The sequence below is a fragment of the Zalophus californianus genome, chromosome 1 (assembly GCF_009762305.2).
Source record: "Zalophus californianus isolate mZalCal1 chromosome 1, mZalCal1.pri.v2, whole genome shotgun sequence".
In the NCBI taxonomy this organism is placed as follows: Eukaryota; Metazoa; Chordata; class Mammalia; order Carnivora; family Otariidae; genus Zalophus; species Zalophus californianus.
In genome coordinates, this window is record NC_045595.1 from 162,054,476 (window position 1) to 162,079,149 (window position 24,674).

The 24,674-nt window shown below is 37.3% G+C and overlaps 1 protein-coding gene across 2 annotated transcripts in view; it reads left to right on the forward strand.

The window, feature by feature from the left end:
* Window positions 1–2,576: 2,576 nt before the first annotated feature.
* The window catches only part of IFT57 (intraflagellar transport 57), a 52,648-nt gene continuing 30,550 nt past the window's right edge, over window positions 2,577–24,674 (forward strand). Inside the window, exons 1-5 of one of the 2 annotated variants that reach the window (XM_027586943.2) lie at window positions 2,577–3,026; window positions 5,710–5,872; window positions 6,673–6,791; window positions 9,230–9,320; window positions 13,887–13,955. In XM_027586943.2, the coding sequence (XP_027442744.1) occupies window positions 2,815–3,026; window positions 5,710–5,872; window positions 6,673–6,791; window positions 9,230–9,320; window positions 13,887–13,955 (654 nt within the window). In that variant the 5' untranslated portion in view covers window positions 2,577–2,814. The remainder of the gene's footprint in view (window positions 3,027–5,709; window positions 5,873–6,672; window positions 6,792–9,229; window positions 9,321–13,886; window positions 13,956–24,674) is intronic. The other variant, XM_027586942.2, reaches the window with a different exon arrangement.

Here is a 24,674-nt window from a genome sequence, read left to right on the forward strand (position 1 = left end):
GTGGTTTTCTAAGTTTTTAACATCTTGAAGCCATTTATAACACAAAGCAGGTTTGTTCTTTAAGCATGCCCAGCCTTGAAGGACTTATTCTTATATTTGGAGTTGCAGCTGGAAAGCCTTCCTCCATCTTTGAACCTGCCTCCTTTTTACTGCTGGCCTTGCTCAGCTTCTTTCGGGAAATCCATTTAGTTTAAATCTCCCTTTGATCAGAATACTGTTCGGTTTCCAGAGATTAGCCCATTCACTCACAAAAAGATCTTAAGGGCCTTAAAAATTACCTCCAATCATTTCACAGTTTGCGAGAGATAAAAGTACAAGTCAGAAGCCTGGCTATTTAATTGTGGTCAACACATAGAGCCAGAGATAAATCTCTTAAGATTCTTGAAAGGAAGAATGCACATGCCTCAACATTCCTTTCTCTTCAAGACCTTCTCTAATTCCCTGGTCAATATAGGAGCTAGTCTGGCAAAACTACTAACAAAAATGTACCCCAGAACTTCCAAGGGGCCGAAACAGCTGGAAGAGGATTTAAATGTGCATTCTCACACATGTGAAGGAAATACTTCCAGCAGGGAAAGAGAAGTGTTATCAACTATGCTGGGTAACAAAGATTCAGTAAAACTCATCCCCAGGCCTTATAAAAATGAAATGACATTTCAATGTTGTTTCCCAACTTTTTTTCTATGGGAAAACACAAAATGTTGAGCAGTTGGCTTTTCCTTTGTTTCTTTCATTCTTTCTGTGCCATAGTTACTGCGGCACACTTTATATTTTATTTTAGTCTCTTTTCTTCACAACAATGAAGGGGAGAAATAATTCTTCATACTGCTTTCAAGCCAGGATGCATCAGTATCGTACCCAGGAAGAAAATGGCTAGGTTCTGGGACAGGTGGGTTTTTTTTTTCCCCTCCAGTCAAAATACATATGTTGTTAGAGATTTTCTCAGCCAAAATACAATGTTTGGCTATTTCATCTTGAGTGCCATATATAACTTTCTGAAAATGTCAGAACATCTTATGCAGGCAGCATGCCTTGAGTGAACATCTACGTCCCTGGGTAGAACCAATTTACCTGGAAAGTCTGAAACCTTTTTGAGTGTCATTTAAATAGCCACAGGTTGCTTGCTGACTAACCAAGCATCTCAAAGCATGTATCTGAGCTTTCATTTTTCTTTTCCAATTATAAAAGGCTATGCATCTATCTTGTACTCTGAAAGTTAGACAGACGTACCACAATATCCCTCACCCACAAATGTGGTGGCTGGGGTGGCGATGGGCGGGTGAGAAACACTCTTCTGAGGAAGTAAAGAAAAAGACCAAATCTGCAGTAGGGTACAGTCAAATCCAATTTTCCAACCTATCTTTATTAAAAGCAGGTGGCTAATGACTTTCAGTAGGAAAGCAACATTATTTATTTAAAAAGCAATTCTCTGTGGCCCTTCCCTTTTGGTTACTCTCTAAATTATTTTATGTATTTCCTTTCTCTGGTAAATGGAAAAAGATATTTGCCTTTTTGATTTTTCACTTTAATAACTTTATTAGTATCAGAAAGAAGTTAGGCCTAGACTGATATTAAAATGAAAAGTGCTCCTCCACCCATTTTCTAACAAAAACAAAAATATATTAGATAAATTTCAAAACTTCAGTTATGTCAAGAAAAATGTGACTCTTCTGTTCTCTAGTAGCAGGTATGATACATCAGAGATCTCCCCCAAATCACGTCATAAATACAAATACATTTTCAACCTCTTCCCACACATTCTCTTCTCCCGTGAAACCTTCACACATCTACCACTTCCCTCATATTTTATGCAGCTTTTTGGAAAACTGCTAGATACACAAGCCTGTTTTGAGAACTGTAAAGCTGTGGTCAGTTATGTCACCTTTCTTGTTTTCCTAACAGCTGCAAAGTACGGTAGTACCTCTTTTTAGCCACACTTAGAGCTGTCGTGCAGAGAAATTCAAGATAATCCCCTTTATTTTGTTGATCTTAACAAGGAACCCTCAAATTTTATGCCACATGTACTGGGCTTGAAACAGACTAATCAGGAGGATGTGAATTTACAATTCTTGTTTCGGAGGTAGAACTAATCCTTCCTAGGGCCTCCTTTTTGCTCATCCTCCGCCCTTCTTTTCCCCACCCCTTTCCTTTTCCAGGGCGGGAGTAACAGGGGGGAATTATAATACTTTAAGGTTTATAATGTTCTGCAAATACTGAAACCTCTTGTTGGAAAGTTCCTGAGGTAAAGGGAAACTACGATATCGACTATTTTTGCAACCGTGAAAACTTTCAATTTCGAGAATAGTGAAAATACAGCAGTGGGCTAGCGTAGCCTCCAAGACTGCGCGTCTTCCCTCCCCCTTAATTTTTTCAACGCTACCCGCTGACTCAGATCCCCGCTCAGCAGCAGTCGGTAACCCCCAGGCCCAACACGCCCCCCGCCAGCTACCAGCCACCGGGAGCGCCCGCAGAAACGCACTCGGCCCCTCCTCCGCCAGGAGGCGTGACCCGGCGTGGAGGCGGGGCGCCACGCCCCCACGAGGGGGCGGGACGGCCTCCCAGCCACCCCCTCCCCTGAGGCGGGGGAGGGGTGCGGGCCCGGAGGGACGTCGTCCAGAAAGCCCGCCCTGGTTGGAGGGAATTTAGAAGAAACCAGGGCGGGAAGGAGGCGGAGTCTAGTTTCCCTGGTGACGGGTTGCCCGGCGGTCGCCTGGTAACCGGTCGCGGCGGTCCTGGGTGCGGCGGCTCTGGCGGCGGAGGCCGCGGAGGTCTGTGGGCCGGAGCCCACGCGGGGCGCTTTCCGCCTGCTTTGTGATGGCGGCCGCGGCCGCAGTGGTCACGCCGGCAGGTTTGGAGGATGGAGTGTCTCGGTCCCGCGGCGAAGGGTCAGGGGAGGTGGTCGTGGAGCGGGGGCCCGGCGCGGCCTACCACATGTTCGTGGTGATGGAAGACCTGGTGGAGAAGCTGAAGCTGCTCCACTACGAGGAGGAACTCCTCCGGAAGAACAACCTGAAGCCCCCGTCCAGGTGGGTGCCCCCGTCTTCCAGCGCCTGGGTGCCGGCCGGACCCCGGGGAGCTGCCTCCTCTGGCCTTCTGGGGAACCTTGAACGCGAATTAGCGCTTGCCTCCATCTTCCTAGCCAGGAAAGGGCACTTCACCCCAAACTTGGCGACAGAGGCCACGGAGCTTACAGAGTTTAGCTTTGGTATTTTTTAGAGAGAGTAAAGTTTCAAAATCTCTGAAAGGACCGGAAGACGGCTTGGCTTTCTTAGTCTTTAAAGCACATACGCACCTCCACAAAACACAAACTGTTTTTTTCTGATTATAAAAGTTATAAAAGTACCTATTGTAGAGGACTCAGAAAAACACGAGTGTGTAGAAAATACTGATATTACCCATAATCTCATCCCCAAAGATGAATACTGTTATCATATTAGCTCTCTTTCTAGTTTTTGTTTTCCTCTGCTATAATTTGTCCCTACAACTGGTAACTGTGGGTACCTAGGACCTTGCTTGACTTTATATGAAGTTAGTAAACTTGTTGACTAATTGCTTTGGTTTAAAAGACTTCTACCTTTGCAATAAGTCCTCTCAGAAACTGAGAAGTGGAAAAGACAAATGACAACAATGGGAACTGTGTCTATCATACAACCTCAAGTTCTGCCCTTGTTGTGATGGGGAAAAGTCCATTGTATCCTTAAGTCAGTGCCATTAGTTGTTGAGGGTCATGCACAGCTAGCACTTTTTTCTCACAATCAGTGTAGCTTAGGGACAGCCAGATGAATAAGTTAATACTTATATTTGTTTATTGGGTAAAATGCAATTTAGATTAAAAATCTGTAATACTTTCTTTTAATGACTATACCTTGGCTTAAATAATTTCCCTTGACAGTTTTTTTTTTTTAAGATTTTTTTTATTTTTTATTTGACAGAGAGAGAGAGCACAAGCAGGGGGAGCGGCCGGCAGAGGGAGAGGGAGAAGCAGGCTCCCCGCTGAGCAGGGAGCCTGATGTGGGGCTGGATCCCAGGACCCCCGGATCATGATCCAAGCTGAAGGCAGACACTTAACCATCTAAGCCACCCAGGCGCCCCTCCCTTGACAGTTTTTGTTTCAAAATCTTGAATTTTAAGATATGTAGGCTCTATGTAACCTGCCCATACTGCTAAGTCAGTCCCTAACAGGAGAAAAGTTAGAGGAAAGAGTAGTGTTGCTTGATCTATGATAGGAATTTTGGGATTAGGAGTTATTACTTCAATAAGTCATTAAGGATAGTATAAACAACCAACATTTTCTATGATAAAAATGCATTTTTTGTCCCCAAGTATGTTTTTCAAACTAAAAGATAATGGCCTTAAGATTCTAGTGGTATAACCAGCAGGATATTTTGAATCATGGATTTGCGTGGCAATATCCTAATTTAATGGTTCCCAGACTGTGGTCATCAGACCAGCAGCAGCATCGCTTGGGAATTTATTAGAAGTGCAATGCCACAGGCCCTTTTCCAGGTATACTGCATCTGAAATTCTAGGGGTGGAGCCTAGAAATCTGTTTAACAAGCCTTTCCGGTGATTCTGATGCATGCTTAAGTTTGAGAACCACTGTCCTACATCTGGAGGATATGTCAGTATTCAGTTCTCTGTTCTGGAGTTGGTATCAGCCTGGAAGGAAAAGATGAGTTTTCAGCAGTTTTAGTGGGTACTTTGAAAGTGTTGTGAACACATACCTGGAACGACTTCCTGACCTTTTTCTTCCTAGCTGTTATCTTTCAGAACATTTGTACTACCCTGCAGGAAAAAGTTTGGGAAACATGAAAGGGTGGACTGCTGATTCTTACGAAAAATAGTTATAATAGCCATAAATACAATTATAAACTGCACATAAAATTAATAACTGCACATAAAACAAAGATCTTTGATCAAACTGACTTGAATATTACTAGCAAGTTTTATTCTTAACCTATTTAAGTGTAAATCATATACTGATCTTCGTAGGACTGTTTTTAGTAGGCTAGGGATTTAGCAAAAGTCAACAAATGTTTGTTAGACTGTGGATGTGATTCTCAGTGGTTCTTAATCCTGGTACCTTAAAACCATCTTGGAAGCTTTTGAAACATAGTTGTACTGGGGCTTTACTCCCAGAAGTTCTGATTTAATTCATAAGGGAAGAAGCAATGTTTGGTCCAGTAGCAATAGTTTGACGAGCTCCGTCAGGTGCTTCAGATATGCAGCCAAGATGAGAACAACTGTTTAACATACTTGATAGGTTAGGAACAGTATGTAAAGATACCAGTGACATTGTAAAAATGCATAGTGAATAATCATTGAAGTCTTCTTTTAAACTCTGAAATTCTCTTGATTCCCAATTACCATTTTCAGGAGGTACTCTCTTGTTCATTATTCCTGACATATAAATGATATTGGCAAAAGTTGTACATGATCGGTTTTTTAACATGCCCTGCATTTAGTGGGTGTAAGATCTTTGATTTAATATTTTGTGTATAGTAGCAATTGCTCTAGTCATGTTGATTAAAAACTTTAATATGAGTGTTTTGGATTACCAGAAACTTCAGAGTGAATTATAAATGCCTTTTGATTTTAAAGCCATTAAAAAAAAAAAGTTCTTCAGCAATTTTGGACTTAGCCCCTTTAGTTACTATAGACTTGCTACAATATTTTATATTCTATCCTCCCCACTTTGTTTTGAAACAGACACTATTTCGCACTGCCTACCAACCCTGGTGAACAGTTCTACATGTTTTGCACTCTTGCTGCTTGGTTGATTAACAGAGCAGGACGCCCCTTTGAGCAACCTCAAGAATATGATGACCCTAATGCAACTATATCTAACATATTATCTGAGCTTCGATCATTTGTAAGTGTAAACAACTCTCTTCTTTCAGAATATTGTCAAGTTATGAATTTTAATACTGGTTGTTCAATGTAGATACTACCCTTTTAGATGAATTTTCTGTGAATAACTATGTCTGTGCACACACATACATATATAAAATTATATCTGGGTTTTTCAGATAAAACCTCATAATGGTTGATATTATAATATTAATGCTACTTCTAAAAATGTTCAATGTACTTTTTATAGCCCAAAGTAATGTATTTTTTCTTAATCTTGTTATGTCTCAGAGGTAAATTTATGGATACTTAGTTCTCCTTCTAAAAAATGCTACTAGGAAGCTGAAACATTGTATTTTGAAAGGGAGCTTTGATTTAATATACCATGATAGCAGTTGTACTTTTCATTTCTGACTTTTCCTAGGGGACAAGCAGTAAGAATTTTTGGCACACATGTTATTAACTTTTGACAAGTGATTCACTCTGTCCCTCCTATGGTTGTTTAACGGTAGGATACCTAGCTAGTAGTTTTACTGGTTTTTTTCTTTCTACCCTAACAGGATCAATTACTTGATCTGTCATGAGGTTATTGCCTTTCAATTTGATACCTTTGACAATAAAACGTCTTCATTTGCCTTTAGTTTTTTTATGTATCAGTGGATTGAAAGATGGATTTCTAAGAAGTAATATAATTACAGTTATTTTAAATCCTATTTGAAAAGTAGAGAAGTGATACATTTATTCAGCAGTACTTTGCTTAAAATACTTTGACATTTGGAATATAAATAACAAGTAATACCCTGTTTATCTTTTGTATTTCAGGGCAGAACTGCAGATTTTCCTCCTTCAAAATTAAAGTCAGGTTATGGAGAACATGTATGCTATGTTCTTGACTCTTTAGCAGAAGAAGCATTAAAATATATTGGTTTCACCTGGAAAAGGTAAAAAATTACCCAGCCTTGCAATAGTAATTTTATGTGGATAGCTTTTTCCTCTGTGGGTTTGGAGCTATTTAATTGAACTGACAAGAAATATTTCCTCTTGACTCTTCTAAACTGAAAATGCCACAGATGATTACAAATATCTGCCTAGACAAAATTGGAATATCTGGTATAGTCACAACCAGTTCTGATTTTATCATGCCCCTTCCTAGTTCAAATATATAATATTAAATGTTTAACTATAACTGAGTCTCTTAATGTAGGAAATTTCTTCAAGGTCTCTTTATTTATACACACAAAGATAGTATATACATGGGGGTAACTGATAGCTGTAGATTTAAGGAAAAAATGGAAATTAATATAAAACTTTAAATGGGATATTCTCTTTTGCTTATAGATACTGGGCAAGAAAAATAGCCACCTGAAGAAGCCACTTGACACTTTCTTAGGCATTGTTCATTGCTTCTTTCTCTGACCTGAGAGTGATTTGTTTATATTTCTATAATTGTATTTATCCCTTGGTATTAAAAACATTGGTTTACAGGTCTGGCTTTCTTGCAAGAAACTATGAACTCTTCATATGTACTGTATGGAAGTTAGCATAGCACTTTGTATATCATAGATGCTCAATAAATGTTGATCACATGGATAAGAGAATAAAATATTCAGAAACTGTCAATTTATATAAGATATAGTTAGGAAATACATAAATTTGGTTCTTTGAAGATTGGAATTATTGACCGGTTAGAGATTGTGGAAAGCATTATTTAGGTAAAACATGAGCAAGCAGTGCTTTGGGATGAGAAAACATTTCTTTGGAAAGGTGTATATATTGTTCCCTGTTAATATCTTAATGTTTATTCAATTATATTCTCTTATAAATAATCTATTCCCTTATTAATAAGTACTTTAAAAAAATGTACTTGACTTAGGTCATCATCAACTTGAACCATATGAAATTACTGATATTCACCTATTATTGAACTAAAAAATGGCAATTTCATATGCTTCAACTTAAGTATTAACCACTTAATGCAATATAAGAAGTAACTATATGATTCACATTACTTCTTTATTAGACTCCAAGACAAGTTATGAAATGTGCTACTCCATTTTGGCATTTTTATTTATTTATTTTTAAAGATTTTATTTATTTATTTGAGAGAGAGAGAATGAAAGATAGAGAGCACGAGAGGGAAGAGGGTCAGAGGGAGAAGCAGACTCCCTGCTCAGCAGGGAGCCCGATGTGGGACTCGATCCCGGGACTCCAGGATCATGGCCTGAGCCGAAGGCAATCGCTTAACCAACTGAGCCACCCAGGCTCCCTGTTTGGCATTTTTAAATATTATTAAATTTATTGCCCAATGTGTTCTAAATTCACCAGAAGCCATTAGTATCTCGACCAATATTCAATTTTGTACTTCCTTTGTTTCTAGGCATATCTAATTCTTGACCATGCATTGTGATTTGGATAATTTATAAGGACCGTTAAAATACATAGGGAAGAATAAGGGGGAAAATATGGAAAGTAGGCATCAGGGGCGCCTGGATGACTCAGTCGGTTGGGCGGCTACCTTCGGTTCAGGCCATGATCCCAGGACCCTGGGATCGAGCCCCGCATCGGGCTCCCTGCTCCGCGGGAAGCCTGCTTCTCCCTCTCCCACTCCCCCTGCTTGTGTTCCTGCTCTAGCTATCTCTCTCTCTGTCAGATAAATAAAAATCTTTAAAAAATAAAATAAATAAAACATGAAAAGATGTTCACTCACTCTCTTAAAGAAATGCAATTAAAATGAGATTTTTCACTTATATGATTGGCAAAGATTAAAGTTTGTTTGCAGTATTTGTGAACACATAGAAATAGAGTCGTTGTTGAGGGTGTAAATTAGGGTAACATTTTGGAAATTGGTTTTTGGTAACATACAGAAAAACAATATGTACAACATTGTTGACCCAGCTATTATATAAATTTATTCTAAGTGATAGACATAATGATGAATGTACAAGGATGATCTCTGTAATATTGTTTAGTAAAAAAACTAGAAACCACCTCAGTGTTCAGCCTCAGTTTCTAATTAAATTAGTTATGGTGCTGTTGTTCAGTAGAATACAGTGCAGGTATGGGAAAAAAAAGAGAAAAATGTATATGTACTTAAATGTGGTAAATTAGTAAGTGAAAAAGTATGTTGGATAACAATATGCATTGTATCATCCCAATTGTGTATATTTATTCTTTAAATTTGGAGATAGACATTTTTGCTTCTTTACATAGAAAGTTTCAAAAAGAACACATCAAACATGTAACCGTGATTATGGAAGGGGGGTAAAAAAAGGACAAGATCTGGTGTAGTGGGGATTCTTTAAATTCACATTATACCTTTCTGTCTTGCTAAAATGTTTTGTTCTTAACTCTCATCACATACTAAGCCTTGTTATTTTAGACCAACGTACCCACTGGAAGAGTTAGAAGAAGAAACTGTCCCAGAAGATGATGCAGAATTAACATTAAATAAAGTGGATGAAGAATTTGTGGTATGTGTGCTGCTGAACTTTTTGTTTCTTTTTACCTTTGAATTCCTTTCCCCTCTCTTAATTCCCCCAGACTTCATTTTTAGGAAAATATTTCATTTCATTGTTTCTAGAGAAGAAAAGCTTTTAAATAGAGTACCAAGAATCAGTTGTTTAGACCTTTGGTTAATGCTCATGTTTTCTAATGATTGAAGTCTGAATTATAGCAGAGGTTCTTAAACTGTAGACAGGAAATAGTGGACTGCTAGTTATAAGAGTAAATATTTTATTAGCAACCATTCATGATTTGAAATAGGCCATAAATAATAAAGAACTTGAAAAAGAATAGTAGGGCTTAGGGTTAATATATTCTACTTCTTAAGAACACTGTTCATTTCTCAGGAACTCCTGTATGCTTCTAAAGTTAGGATAAGTACTACCCTTTAGGAATTTTTAAAAATACTTATAAATACCAACATTATTTAAATTGTTTGGCAGCATATGGGCCTTTACCATTCTTAACATTCCATTCATATTGTGAAACTAAATGATCAAGTCTCTATAACAGATTAAACTAGTAAAATGGTAGAGAAAAAGAGCACTTTCTCAGAACCAGAGATGGATTGACTGTGGTGTTTTAGGAAGTATACCTATGATCTGAAATTGAAATAGCAGGGGAAAAACCCCTTTTTTAAAGTGTATTTTATTGTCATAAGCCAATTACATTTTCCAAGTGAATTTTTAAATCATTAGATAAGGGGCGCCTGGGTGGCTTAGTCTGTTAAGCATCTGCCTTCGGCTCAGGTCATAATCTCAGGGTCCTGGGATCAAGCCCCGCATTGGGCTTCATGCTCAGCCAGGAGCCTGCTTCTCTCTTTCTCCCTCTGCTGCTCTCCCTGCTTGTACCTCTCTCTCAAATAAATAAATAAAATCTTTAAAAAGTAAATAAATAAATCATTAGATAATAAGTATATTCTATATTTCAGCTTAATTTATTTAAGCTATTATATGCCACAAAGAATCACTTCATTGTTTTTTAGCAAATGCTGAAACTAACCATTAAATAGACTATATCCTAATAGTGGAATATTATGTAGCCATTAAAATTATTTACAAAGAAATGTTAGTGATATAGGGATGATGATTTCTGCTGTACATAAACCCAAGTATGTAAAATACACAAAAAAGAAAAAATAATATGTTAACATTAGTTGTATATGGGTAGAAAGATTATGGATGATTATTTCCTTTTTTTTAAAGATTTTATTTATTTATTGGAGAGCGAGTAAGAGAGAGAGCGCACAAGCAGTAGAGGGAGCAGCAGACTCCCCACTGAGCAGGAAGCCCGACACGGGGCTCAGTCCTGGGATTCCAGGATTATGACCTGAGCTGAAGGCAGATGCTCATCCAACTGAGCCACCCAGGTGCCCCGATTATTTCCTTTTCTATGCTTCTTTGTGTTGTCAAAGTTTTTAACATGTATTTTATCAGCAGTATAAATATTTTAAGCCGTAAATAGAAAAAAGCTGGTTCTGTTATTTACAGAAGGAAAAAGACCATTGTAAAACTAATCAATTTAAAAGATATCTTTTAAAAATATGATTACATTTTAAAAGTGAAGGTAAATATATGTTCATTCTTCTGCATGTGTTTTATTGAGCACCTTTTGGGCAAGACCCTGGTGGAACTGCATGTACAAAAGCTCTGAGTCAGGAAGGAGCTTAGCTTGATAAAGGAACTGAGAGAAGACCACTGGGGTCAGATTTCCTAAGTAAGGCGGGTGTATGCATGTGTGTGGTTTACGATTCACAGGAAAGATAGACCAGGTCCAGATCGTTTTGGCCATTTTAAGGAGTTTTGACTTTATTCTTTGTGTAATAGATCTTTCCATTCAGGCTCAGGAAATGTTAAGTTCTCACATATTCCCGTCCGTTGACCTCATTTATTTTACTCAGGTATTTTCCTCATCTTCTCTTTTTAGTAACTTTATTAGTTAATGGTTTATCGATAGAAACCCGGTCCTAGTACATCAACATTAAGCTTCAGAGACATGACTCAAAACTTCCAGTCAGGGGAAAAAAAGTACAAAAACCTACTAGTCAGAAAGAAGACTCTGTAGGGATGGAAACCAATTTTGCACTTTTTTTGTATCTCCAGGTTACTAGTGCAAAGTGGGTGTTCATTAAATATTGGACTCAAACTCAGCTGTCAGCAAATTGCTATGTAACTTTTAGAAATTATAGCTAATTTTTTTCTGAGAACCCTTTAAAATCCAAAGCAGCATCATTAGGTGTGTAAATTAGAGAAACAAACTAGGAAGCTGCCTCTTTGCATATTTTATCCCAACTGTAAGGTAAAGACTTTCTACTGTCATTAGACCAAACGGAAGGTCTTCCTCAAAGGGTTGTCTCTGAGGCTGCTGGTTCCCTTACTTAAAAAGTCTCTTGAATTTTTTCCTTTTCTTTCTTTCTTATTGTCATCATGTTATTCTGAGTAGCCCTCTGTTACCTCTTCATCCCTCTTGCTACGTAGATGAGTGCGAAAAAGCATTTGGATTGTGGGATGTTACATTATTTTGTTGCCAGAGTTTGCGAGGTGGCTCAAGCATGGAAAAAATTATTTCTGACAGAGTAAAGTTCTATTATAATCATCTAGAAGTTAGAATCCCTCAGATTTAGACTTGTCAAGTCAAGATAGGACACATTTGATAACTCTTAAAAAAAGATAAAAGAAGTATTGGTCACAAAACAATTTTTTCAACTGCTGTGTATAATCATACACTTAGTAATTGGCAGCTAGAGAATTAAGAGGGCACATAGTACATATTAGGCGAAGAAATGGTAGGAAATTGTTGAGTGTCTTCTATATTAATGAAATCAGAATCCTCTTAGTTTATTTTAAAACTTTTTTCTAAGTCTGTTTATATTTGAATTCCTTTTGAATGCTCTCTTAGTAATATTTAGTAACTTAAATCCTTTTTTGACTGCCTACTATTAAAGCTTTTTACCTATTAACATTTAATCCAGTACTAATTCAACAAGTATTTATTGATTCCCTATGTAAACAGTACTGATTAGGTTATTGTAAAAGCATAATAAACTTGTCTCTTCTCCCATGGGCATTGAGTCATTGGGATTTCAATCATTTACTCTGGTTGTTAAGTAGGTCATCATCAATGCAAACACAGAATAAACTGAGCTGGATCTCAAAGGTGTGCATTCTGCATTTATGGTTAAGATTTAAGATGTAAACAGTCACATCAATTTTGTCTACACCTCTGTGCTCCACTGTCCCTCCTCCCTGAAAAAGTAATGTAAAAAAATGTAAACATAAAATAAATAAAAGTCACTTGAGTGTATTTATACTCTGCATTTATATTGCTTCTTATTTTATAAAATCTTTCCAATTCCCCAAAGATTAGCATAGTTCTCATAGCTTACCTTAGTGTCCCCACCCCCAGAGTTTCAGAGTAGATCTGGGTGGGATAGAACCTTAGAATCTGCATCCTAACAAGCTCCCGGGTGATGCTGATGCTGATGCTGCAGATCTCAGAACCACATTTTGAGAACCACTGTCTTACATCCTTCTAAGTTTTTGAAGATAAGGGTTCTCTTTGCAATCTTCCATTGCAGCTTTGGAGAACTGTGCATGTGGAAGTGTCCACCAAATAACACACACTTACTGTTTTGTTTTTTTTTTGAGGACCAAGTTCCATTCACTGTCTTACCATGTCCTTAAGTCTCTTGTTAAATTTGTTTCACCCACTATGTCACTTGTCACCACAAAGATCTTTGAAGAGAAAGGGGAGCTATTTTTTTTGTTCCACATGCTTTAGAACCTGCTCAGACTCCATTTTTGCTGTATATTGGGAAAGGGATTGCCTCTCAAAGGGTCACTTCTGACCCTACCCCCCATACCAGTTGGCCCAGGGATCAGGACCAGCTTGGAATCTACTCGAACCATCCTTTAAGATAGTTAATATCTAAGATACATGGTTAGTATCTTAAATATATATTTCATATCTTTAAATAGACTTAATATCTTTAAATAGTTTTAGGGGCCATGAGCCAAGCAGTACTAATGACTAATCTTACTAATTTATTAAACTTGAGCATATAAGAGATGAGATGTCAAAAATATGCATTAATGGGATTGGTCCCTGGAGCAGGTGAAAATATTCTGTGTCTGTCAGAACCTCATTTTTGTCCGTTTTAGTCATGTTCTCAAAGTTGTCATTAACTCCTTCCATTATCTCTCTCTTTTAGATATGCCATTCTGCAGTGTTTCTTGTTTTATTCTTATGTTTATTTCTAGTTTAACAGCAATGGCCCTTCCTTCTCCTGTTTTTTTCTTTTTTCAGTGACTATAAAAAGGTCCTATTTTAAAAGGTACCATCAAAACCTCAAAAAACAGATGAGCTGCTAATAACATTATGCCCTACTTTATGCACACCACTAGGCTTTTAAATACCCTCTCATGCATTAGTCTTTGTGTTGAGCTTAGTATATTATGCATGTAAAAACTTGGAAATACATTCTTTAAATTATAACTTTTTATAATTATTAACTTTTAAAACTCTTTTTTTCTAAGGAAGAGGAGACAGACAGTGAAGAAAACTTTATTGATCTCAACGTCTTAAAGGCCCAGACATATCGCTTGGTAAGTTACATGGGCTACACACAGGACCAACAAGCAATCAGTACACTTGTTCTGCTGGAAATTGAAACAAGTAGAAACCATTGTTTGCCATTGTTTTGTGTGTCATGTGAAAAGTAGCTCTCAGAAAATTGTTTCCTATATATGAAATGTTACAATTGTAGCAAATATAAAAACCCAGAGGGACAAGTTGGACGGCCTCATGTCTGTACCATGGAAAATCAACACAGTGCTTCTCACATAAGCCGAAAATAATTTGACATTTTTTTTATTATAGAAAGACATTATTTGATTTCAAGTTATTTTCCATTGTAATTGGCTAGCATTGAACGGTCTTGATTACAGGAAAATATTTAATTGGTTTTTGTCTGAAATAAAATGGATTATTTTAAGACTTGGTGTATGGATAGGTAGTTAGACATTGCTTTAGGTCAATGTTTGCTCTGTTTTAATTAGGAAATCTAGTCTATAAATGAGAACCCGCTCAATGAGATATTTCAAAAGTACAAGGGATTTTTGTATTTTCAATAAAGGGATACCTGTTGCTTGCTCAAAAAGGTATATAGAGAATATAATATTCTCATTTTCCCTTTGTTTTTCTTGTCTAAATTCTACAAACAAGTTTGGATATAGCTTTGGGCGCATATCGTGAAGACTTCAGTGGCCATTCTATCCCAGGATGATCACTTCATTTATCATTTACTGCCTTAGTAATGTTAGTCAGCATTATTTGTTATTGTTAATGAAACATTTGTTGTTTTCTGCCCAACTTGAGATGCAATAAAACATAATGAGTAACATAGTAGCTAACTTGCCTTAATGTGTGAGTTGACTTTAATACACTTAATACTTACTAGATGTCTGACCTTGGGCAGGTTTCCAAAAATTCTTGTGCCATATCTTCCTCATCTGTAAAATGAGGATAAAAATATTACCTTTTTCATATGGTTTTTAAAGATTAAAAGTGTTACTACATATAAAGCATTTATAATGACGTCTGGCACATAGAAAGTGCTCAATAAGTGTTGGCAAAAACCAAAACCACATCTTCCCACATTCCCCCTCTCAAATCTGATTTGTATAAACTCCTTGATTATAGGAGATAACTATCATTTTTTATAGTCTCCGTAGTGTAACACAGAAGATGCCCAATAAATAAATGTATTTTTATTGCTCAATTGAAATTTGAGAATATAATATAATCTGATACAGTATATCATTTTAAATCCAAACAGATAAACTCCAGTTGTAACAGTACATTTGCAAATCACTCTGTAGTTTTCTTTCTTTTTTTTTTTTTAAAGATTTTATTTATTTATTTGACAGAGAGAGACACAGTGAGAGAGGGAACACAAGCAGGGGGAGCGGGAGAGGGAGAAGCAGGCTTCCTGCGGAGCAGGGAGCCTGATGCGGAGCTCGATCCCAGGACACTGAGACCATGACCTGAGCCGAAGGCAGACACTTAACGACTGAGCCACCCAGGCACCCCTCTGTAGTTTTCAAAGTACAGTTGACCCTTGAACAACATGGGTTTGAACTGCACAGGTGCACTTACACATGGATTTTTTTCCGATAAATACAATACTGGAAATGTATTTTCCTTATGATTTTTCTCAGTAACATTTTCTTTTGTCTTTATTGTAAGAATACAATATATAATACATATAGCATACAAAATATGTATTAATTAATCAGAAAGGCTTCCAGTCAATGGTAGGCTATTAGAAGTTAAGTTTTTGAAGGGCGCCTGGGTGGATCAGTCAGTTGAGAGCATCTGACACTTGATTTTGACTCAGGTCATGATCTCGGGGTCATGAGAGTGAGCCCTACATTGGGCTCTGTGCTCAGTGGGAAGTCTTCTTGAGAGTCTCCCTCTCCTTCTTCCTCTGCCCACCCCCAACTTGCACACGCACACTCTCTCTCTCTCAAAAAAAATTTTTTTTAATTAAAAAAATAAGTTAAATTTTGGGGGAGTCAAAAGTTATATCCAGGTTTTCGGTTATTGGGGGTCCACACCCCTAACTCCCACATTGCTCAAGGGTCAATTGTACTTTAAAACACATCCTTTACTGACCTTGTAAAGTATTTGGGTAGATGTTGTTATCTCCCTTTTACAGATACAAAAACTGAAATTTATAACCTTGGGACAATATACTCTTTTAAAAAACTTAATAAAACTACAGTAGCTGAATTTGAACTAAGTTTGCTCTAAACTTCAGCAGGGTAGGTATGGTTTGATTCCTATGTTAAGCAAGGATACTAGGGTGCTCAGTGTTCCTATATGTGTTGAAAATGACAGCAAAGTTCTCCTAAAGTATAAGGGAAGAAAACAAAAGAGATGAATATGCAGTTATTCTCAGAACAAAACTGTCATTTGTGTTATTTATTCTTCCATTGATGGTATAAATAGAGACCTCCAAAGGCCACCTGAGATTCCCTCTGGACAATGTAGTTTGAGAATTGGGAAGGACTTAAAGTAATTTAATTTGCCTCTACCACTACTCTTAAGTTCCTGTAGGTTCTGATTTCAATTTTTCACCTTAATTGAACTATGTAAGTTTTCCCCTACCTGTGCCTTTATAGATTTTCTAGGTATTAGATCCTTTGGACAAAGATTATATAACATAAACCCCTTTGAGCTAAGACTATATATGGTTGCGTTTTCACAAGAGGAAGAAGTCTGAACACCAGGTGTTTGTAGATGGTCAGCCGTGAAGTACTAATGAGGGAGAAAACCCTTTCATATTTTAAAAAATCTGGCAGGCTTATGGTGTTGCCCACTGAAGCCATCTGCCTGAGACAGCTGTATCTGACTCTAGCTTATCATGGCTTAGATTGCTCTTTCCCCAAGACAGAACTGCTATATAGGTTAGTAACATAGATTGAAGATTTTATGTTTCATGCACCAGGTGGACTCACAATGCAGAGGAAATATTATTTTAGCAAAGTTGCATGCAATGAGTTTTTCACTAGAACAAAAATGTTATGTACGATCTAGGAAATTGATATACAAAATGTAGATGTGACTATGCCTCCCCAGCCATTTATGGATTACAGCAATCCCTCTCTACCTGTGGTTTTGAAACAACAGATGCTTCTCCAATCATTCTCTATTCTCTCACCTTGCTTTATTTTTCTTTACAGACCCTGGCAATGTATTAATGTCTATCATCTGTCTCAATTTCTTTTTTTTTTTGTTTTTTTTTTAAAGATTTTATTTATTTGTTTGAGAGAGAGAATGAGAGAGAGAGAGAGAGAGCATGAGAGGGGGGAGAGTCAGAGGGAAAAGCAGACTCCCCGCTGAGCAGGGAGCCCGATGCGGGACTCGATCCTGGGACTCCAGGATCATGACCTGAGCCGAAGGCAGTTGCTTAACCAACTGAGCCACCCAGGCGCCCATCTGTCTCAATTTCTATCTGTTGTCTATCTCAATCACTAGAATGCACTCTCCTCTAGAGTGGAAACTTTCTTCAGTACTTTTTCACCAGTGCCTGGTGTGTAGAAAGTGCTCAGTATTGAATAATATTGAATGAATACATGCTTAAATGAAGGCTATTTTATATAGGCAAGGTAAGTTTAATCTTCATAGAGAAAAGAATTGTTCAACAATAATTATGACCTCTTCTGTGTACCAAGTAGGATGATGCCAGGAGGAATCTAATATATTCTTTCTTTCATTAAATAAATTGATGTCTAGATCCTAAAAAAGTGTGCTTGCTCTTAAGTATCATAATAATGCAAGAAGATGAGCGTACACAGAATTTTCTTGAGATTTGTGGTAAATGGAGCGAGAGAGAATGTACATGGAAAAGACATGTTGCAGATTACGTTCTCTGGAAGTGGACAGTGAGACCAGAGTTTGGGGTGCAGGATGTTCATTTTGAAAGGAAGGGGGAAGAAATTGGGCTGAGGGAGAAGTCTGGCTGTGATTCAGGCCTGACAAAGCTTCGGGCAACCTGATGAAGCAAGTGTTGCCTGCTTGGCTCAGTCACTGGAGGGGACATACTGCCAGGTGGCCTCTGCAGGTAAGGCAGCCTAAGGTAGCCAGCAGCTGGCGAGGCAGCACGTCTTTCCTTAGAAGGAGACCTGGTGGTCGGTCTTCCTGACTACCACGACATATTTGAATCCTGTAACTGCTAATTTGAAGAATTTGTAAAGAGCTACCAGGTGCCCACTGACTAAACTTTGAAGTGTCTGCTTGCTTGGATCATGACATAGCAACAGTGTTTCATGAACATTGACAATGACATTCTAAGAAAATGGTTTCTCCAGTCAATGTTGAATGCTTACAGGGTTGAAATTGGTTTGTATTGGAAGCAGTTGTCCTTCAGAATATTTATTTACTCTGAGGTTTAAAAAGTACATTTTAATGTCCTTTTATTTATCTCTTACTGCAATTACTGTTTTGCCAAATATAATATTTTCAAGAAAACAACTTTTGCAATTAGTGAGGGATTACTTTATCTTCCAAAATTTTATTTGTAGGTTAGCTATTTGAATTTTGATAGAGCTTTTCTTAGAAGAGAAAAAAGTGGATAAATATTAGTCTTCAAGGCTAGCCCACAAGATTCCACATTCTCTCTGTCCCTCTGATTCCTGAATATTCTTGAAATACAAAATTTAGCCAAAGGCTCCTTGAGAGTGGTCATGGGGGAAGACACTGGTGCTGTATTAAAGCTCTCACAGTTGGGCAGAGCCCCTGATGGGTAGGGGTACAATAGAATGTCAGAGATGTGAGGGGTGGGAGCAGGGAAGGAAGGCACTGGTGGTGAGGTGTTTGGCAGTTGTTCAGGCCATTTCTAGTTCTATCTCGAGTATGTTAACTGTAAAGTGCCTGCATGGTTGTGGCAGCTACACTGTAATTACAGGTGGTCTTTGTAGCTCCCCTCGGTTCTGAAGCTCAGAATCATAGCAGCAGTGTTGTGGCAGTGTAACGCAGATGTGTCCTCCTCCCCCAGTGGAGAAAAGATGGGAGGGAAGCTGTGCGCTCTGAGTTCTATTTTTAAATGTCCATCACTTCATTTCAAAACAGTTTTTTCAAACATGCCATAGATACCATTCTTCTTTGAGATGCTAAATTTGAGGTTTTAGAAACCAAATTCTGAGTTAGACAGCATAAAACCAACTATCTCAAAACGTTTAAGCACAATTGGTTTTTAATTACTTAGCAAAAAATTCATTGTACCAAAAATGAGAGAATTTTTAGCTTAAAAAGCAAAAGCTGTAAGGAAGCAAAAATCTGGGCTTAGAAAAAAAATGTCATCTCAGATTTAGAGTGTCATTGTGGCAAGTCTGCAAGATTATAATCAAAAAAGGGAAGAAGATGGATCTACTTTGGCTGATATCTTAAATACTTTAAATTTTCTTCATTTTACATTGGATTTACATTTCACTTCTTGACAAGACGTCATTTCTGAGTAAAATGGGAAAAAGTACTGTTCTGTTCTGCAATATAGCTTGTCCCCTAGGTTATCACTTGTTCTGATTCCTGCTTGAGGAAAATGGTTTTCCTCTCCTTTCCTAAAACATTTGTTTGTCCTCCTGTGTTGTGACTGAGAAGTCTGCGGTTGGTATTTCAGAGGAGAAACAATTAAAGCACCACATGTCTGAGTGTGATGGAGCACATTATGACTGAGTAAATGCTTTTATTTCTCTGGTAACTAACCTGTACCACCCCATCAGTTTTACATCTGGAGGTAAATAGAAAATGTAGGTTAGAGAAAAAAAGATGTACTCTGCATTGCTCAGAAGAAGCTCAAATGGCAGTTCTTGCTGGGTGTAAAAGAGAGTTTTGCTTGATCTTTAGTGTAGCTTTTGAATCCACACTTGGAATGGGAAAGATCCTTATTTCCGTCCTGGTTTTATTGTGAGCCTAAAAAGAAGTAGGAAGCAAGGACTTCTCAAGGTCCTTTCCAGATCTGAGTCCATACCTTCGACGTCAACACCATGGTGGAAAATAATCCTTGAATCTATTGGGACTGTACATCACTAGACACTTAACCTTAGTAAATTAACCTGTGACTCTGCTTATTCTGTACAATGGTGACACAATTCTTCACAGGGTTGTTTTGAGATTAAGATAACTTAACTTGTGGACAGCACATAGCTTGATGCACTTCTTATTTTGTATAATTTTTCACCTTTCCTAGAGTTTGGAACTAAGGGATTGGGATTAGAATGTTATCAACATTCTTACGTGCTGTAGGAGAGTAGAAAAAGCCCCAATCTCTCTCTCTCTCTCTCTCTCTCTCTCTCTCTCTCTCTCTATATATATATATATATATACACACATATATATATGCCATGAGTGTTTTTGAGTAAGAAGCTTACATAGGATATAAGTTATCAAGAAGCTTGCATTTTTATATAAATTAGGAAGTCTTGGTGATACCATGTCTTTATTTTCGTAATATGTCACATGGATTCTTACTGAAGGCCCACTGGACTAAATCTGCTGTCACATAAGGTCTCCCCTACAGAAATGACCAAGGGGAATTTGATGAAAAGTAATATGATCTTTTCATATTACTTTTGAATATAAATGGATAGATTATATTTCCTGAATCAATGCCAATAGCAGATATTTATTATGTAATTCCATATATTAGATGGGTACCCAGAATGTGCGCTTTTCTCAGTCTTACAGAAACCTATATTCTTTAAATCCACCCAACCCCACCCATCCACCTCTAGCAGTGTTAGTGCTTTGAATATTTGTCTAATGATTCATTTTAATCCAGGACATCTAGTTGGTCACAAAGACCTGCAGATGCTGCTTTTGAAATCTCTCTCATATGTATCCCTTCAGCTGTCTTTCAAGGTCATGTCCGCTTCATCTCCTGTCTGGATTATGTAACAATAATGGCCTGAATGGTCTTTGATCCTCCTCTTTCAATTCCACCCTCACCTTTTGCACAGTATTTTTCACTACTCTTTATCTTACTTACCAAACGACTTTTAAAAGGTCATTCTGAGTTCAGTAACTTTTGATGGCTTTTCACTGTTTACAGGTCAATTTATGTAGATTATAAAACAATAATATTTTGGTCTGAATTTCCAGACTCTTAGCAATTTGACAAGTTGTCCATATAGCCAACCTTATTTTCTTCTGCTGGAATAACTTTATTCTAGATAAATGGATCCTCTCATAGGTTTTCAAACACCTTATGAGCGTATCTGTTCTCATCTTTGTCTCCTATCTAAAATGTCTTCTCATCATCTCTCTACCTGACTTTTAAGCCTTCAAAGTTCAACTCAAATTCTGCCTTTTTAGTGACACCTTCCTAATTACCCCAGCCCCATTCAATTCTATGACCCACAAGTCTATAACTCATAAATCTTCATAAAACATAATTAGAATGTTCTTTCATAAGGATTTTTAACATTTTATTAACTGTCCTTGGTATTGAATAGTACCTCGCATATAGTAGGTGCTAAAGAAAGATTTCTTGGGTAAATAAAGTAATTTTACCTTGCTTGGAACTCTTCTTGACTTCCCTTTTAGCTTAGAGGACAAAATTCATATTCCTCAGCTTAGCTTCTGAGGTCTTTCAAAAAGTATTTAACTCTTTTTTTGCTCCGCGATATTTGCCTTTCTAAGCCCCTAGTCGCTCTTGATAAGATTTTCACAAGCCATGTGCATTTCTATTTCAGTATCTTGGCTTATGGTGCTTTCCTGACTATAAACACTTGGCTTGTCTCTTTTCTGCCTATTTGCATTCCATACATCCTTATAAGGTTAAACTTAGATCTCACCATCTCCATTAAAACACACTTCTCTCTCTCATTCAAATTTCTAAAGCCTTTACACCCATACCAGCTAGTTTCTGGAAGTTAATGAAACTTATTATTTTTACCTGCTTTTATTGAAAATACTTTATTCTTTTTTAAAGTGAAATATATTCCTTGTTTTTTTTTAAACAAAGGCACAAAAAAGTATAAAGAAAAATTTGAAAACATCCCCAAATCTCAGCGCTATACTATCAACACTATATCACTTTATGCATAATTGCCCTGAGGTTATGTAAGATGCCAGTGTTTGGTGAATGTGGATGAGGGCATATGGAAATTCTTTGTACTATTTGTGTAATTTTTTTGTAAGTCTGAAAAAAATTATACTAACAGAAATAGATTGATGAAGTAGTGCAGAGTTCATAAAATCATACAAAGATATAATGGTCTTAATGTAGGAAGCAGTGCAAATAAGTGGGGAAAACTGGACTGTTCAGTTAAAGGGTGATGGAATAACAGGCTGTCCATCTGGCAAAAAAATATAGGCTATTCCCTCATATTGTACACCCAAATAAACCCCACATGGATCAACAAATTAGAAAATGATGAGGTACAAAAACAAAAACATGAGTGACAAGCGTTATATGCATGGGTTGAAATTGGCATGGTAAAGCCTGGCAAGAAAACTAAAAACCGCATAAGAAAAGCGCTGATAAATCTGAATGCATAAAAATTAAAGCCTATATACAAAAGGATGGAATGGGGAACACCATGAAGTTAAAAAGACAAGTGATAAACTGGGGGAACATAGTTGTAACCTATATAACAAGGATTGATAGGCATTTGGTAAGGTATCTAAGAGCTTGTGTTCTAGAATAACATTGCCTGGGCCCTAAACTCTACTAATGATGAGACATAGGGAAAATTAGCTAACTGCTCTATACCTCACTTTTCTCATTTGCAAAATGGGAATAAGTCTCCCTTGATTCATGGTGCTATTATCGGCCTTTAACATAGGTGAAAGCATCTAGTATCATGCTTGGCATATAATAATAGTAATAGTAACTGCTAAAATACACTGGGGCTTACTATGTGCCAGGTGCTGTGCAAGCCTTTTAAATACATCATATAATTTAATCCTCACCACAACCCTTCCAGTGAGGGGGGGGTACCATTATCCCCATTTTACAGATGGGAACCCTGAGATTTAGAGAGGTTGGGTAACTTGACCAACAGCTAATAAGTGATAGAGGTAGGATTTGAACAGAGATGGGATTCCAGACCCACCCTCTTGACATTTTACACCACACCATGGTCGTTCTCAAGACAATTTATTTCCCTTTCCCTTTTCCCTTGAGTCTTGGGACTCTGTAATCTTGACAGTTAATTGGATTTTCATGTCCCTCACAGTAGGTATATGAGTTGAGCTCTTCAAATGTATTTGGGCACTGGTATATCCATAAGGTTGCCATCTCAGAGAAAAGGTGCCTTATAGAAATTCATTCCATAAAGAATTAAACTTACTTTGGTATACTCTGTAACACCAACTATAGTGTCTATGGTAGTTTTTCCATACATACTTCTTGGGGTGCTTTCTTTTGGTTTTTATCTTGAGAAAATTAAAAATCAGGGATGATTTTACCTTAGCACTCAATGTACATTAAAATAGCTGAAATAGAAACAAAGACAGGTGTTTGAGATATTAAACAGGAATAATTACTAGAAGTTGAATTCTCATTCAAAAATAATTTCAGATTTCTTATTAGAAAATTAAATTGATTTTGTGTTTAGGGAGCTTTTTAACTTTTTTTATTTGTGAGCATAATTTATTCAAATCTTAGTCCACATTATAACAGAATAAAATTTCTTTTGATAGTCTTAAAATTGAATTGAAAACTTTTATGAACTTCATATATTTAAAGATAGAGGTTACCATCTATCTATTTCTTTTGATCGATTATAGCCAGGGTTTAATTTAGTTATTCAGAACAAATCTGAAAATACTTTTTGTATGGTATTAAACATTTTTGTTCATAGTAATATAGTGTTAAATCATTTAAAACCTAATTTGAAAAGAAAATAGTGAATCAGACTCATGATTTATGCTTCTTTAATCATGAAGAAGAATTGACTTGTAGGGACATGAAAGGTTTTAACTCTGTGCCTTCAGTGTGATTTATTAAAATCACTGGATTTCAAGAGAACACTTTTCTTGATTGAAATACCTTATTTATCCCTCTAGCTTTTTATTGATCAGTGATAAAGAAAGAGGGACTCTAGATACCCTTAGGAGAAACCCTGTTTAATACATAGTAATGCCAGGGGCACCTCAGTGGCTCATTTGGTCTGACTCTTGATTTTGGCTCAGGTCTTGATCTCAGGGTCCTGGGATTGAACCCCAAGTTGGGCTCCTCGCTCAGCACAGAGTCTGCTTGAAATTCTCTCCCTACCTCTCCCTCTGCCTCCCCCCCCCACACTTGCTCGTTCTCCCAAAGAAATAAATCTTTAAAAAATAATCGTAATGCCATATATATTTAGTACTTAGCTTGTTGGCCACTTATCCTACTTCCTATATGGGTCTAAGTATCAAATTAGGAAGATTCCAAAAAGGCCTCTGAACAACCAAAATAAGTATAACCACTTCCATTAAAAAAATGTCTATGAAGGGGCACCTGGGTGGCTCAGTCCGTTGAGCATCAACCTCTTGGTTTAGGGAGAGGTCTTGATTTCAGGGTGGTGAGATGGAGCCCCAGTGTAGGGCTCCACACTCAGTGTAGAGTCTGTTTGTCCCTCTTCCTCCTCCTCTGCCCCTCCCCCCACTCACATGTGTGCATGCTCTCTCTCTCAAATAAACAGATAAAATCTTAAAAAAAAAATCTATGAAGAGTCCCGACGTCATCATCACCACCACCATTCTCACCAGCTCTCACATATTTCCCCTGTATTCTCACTTTGCCTAAATTCTAACAAACTTGGATACTAGGTTTCTAA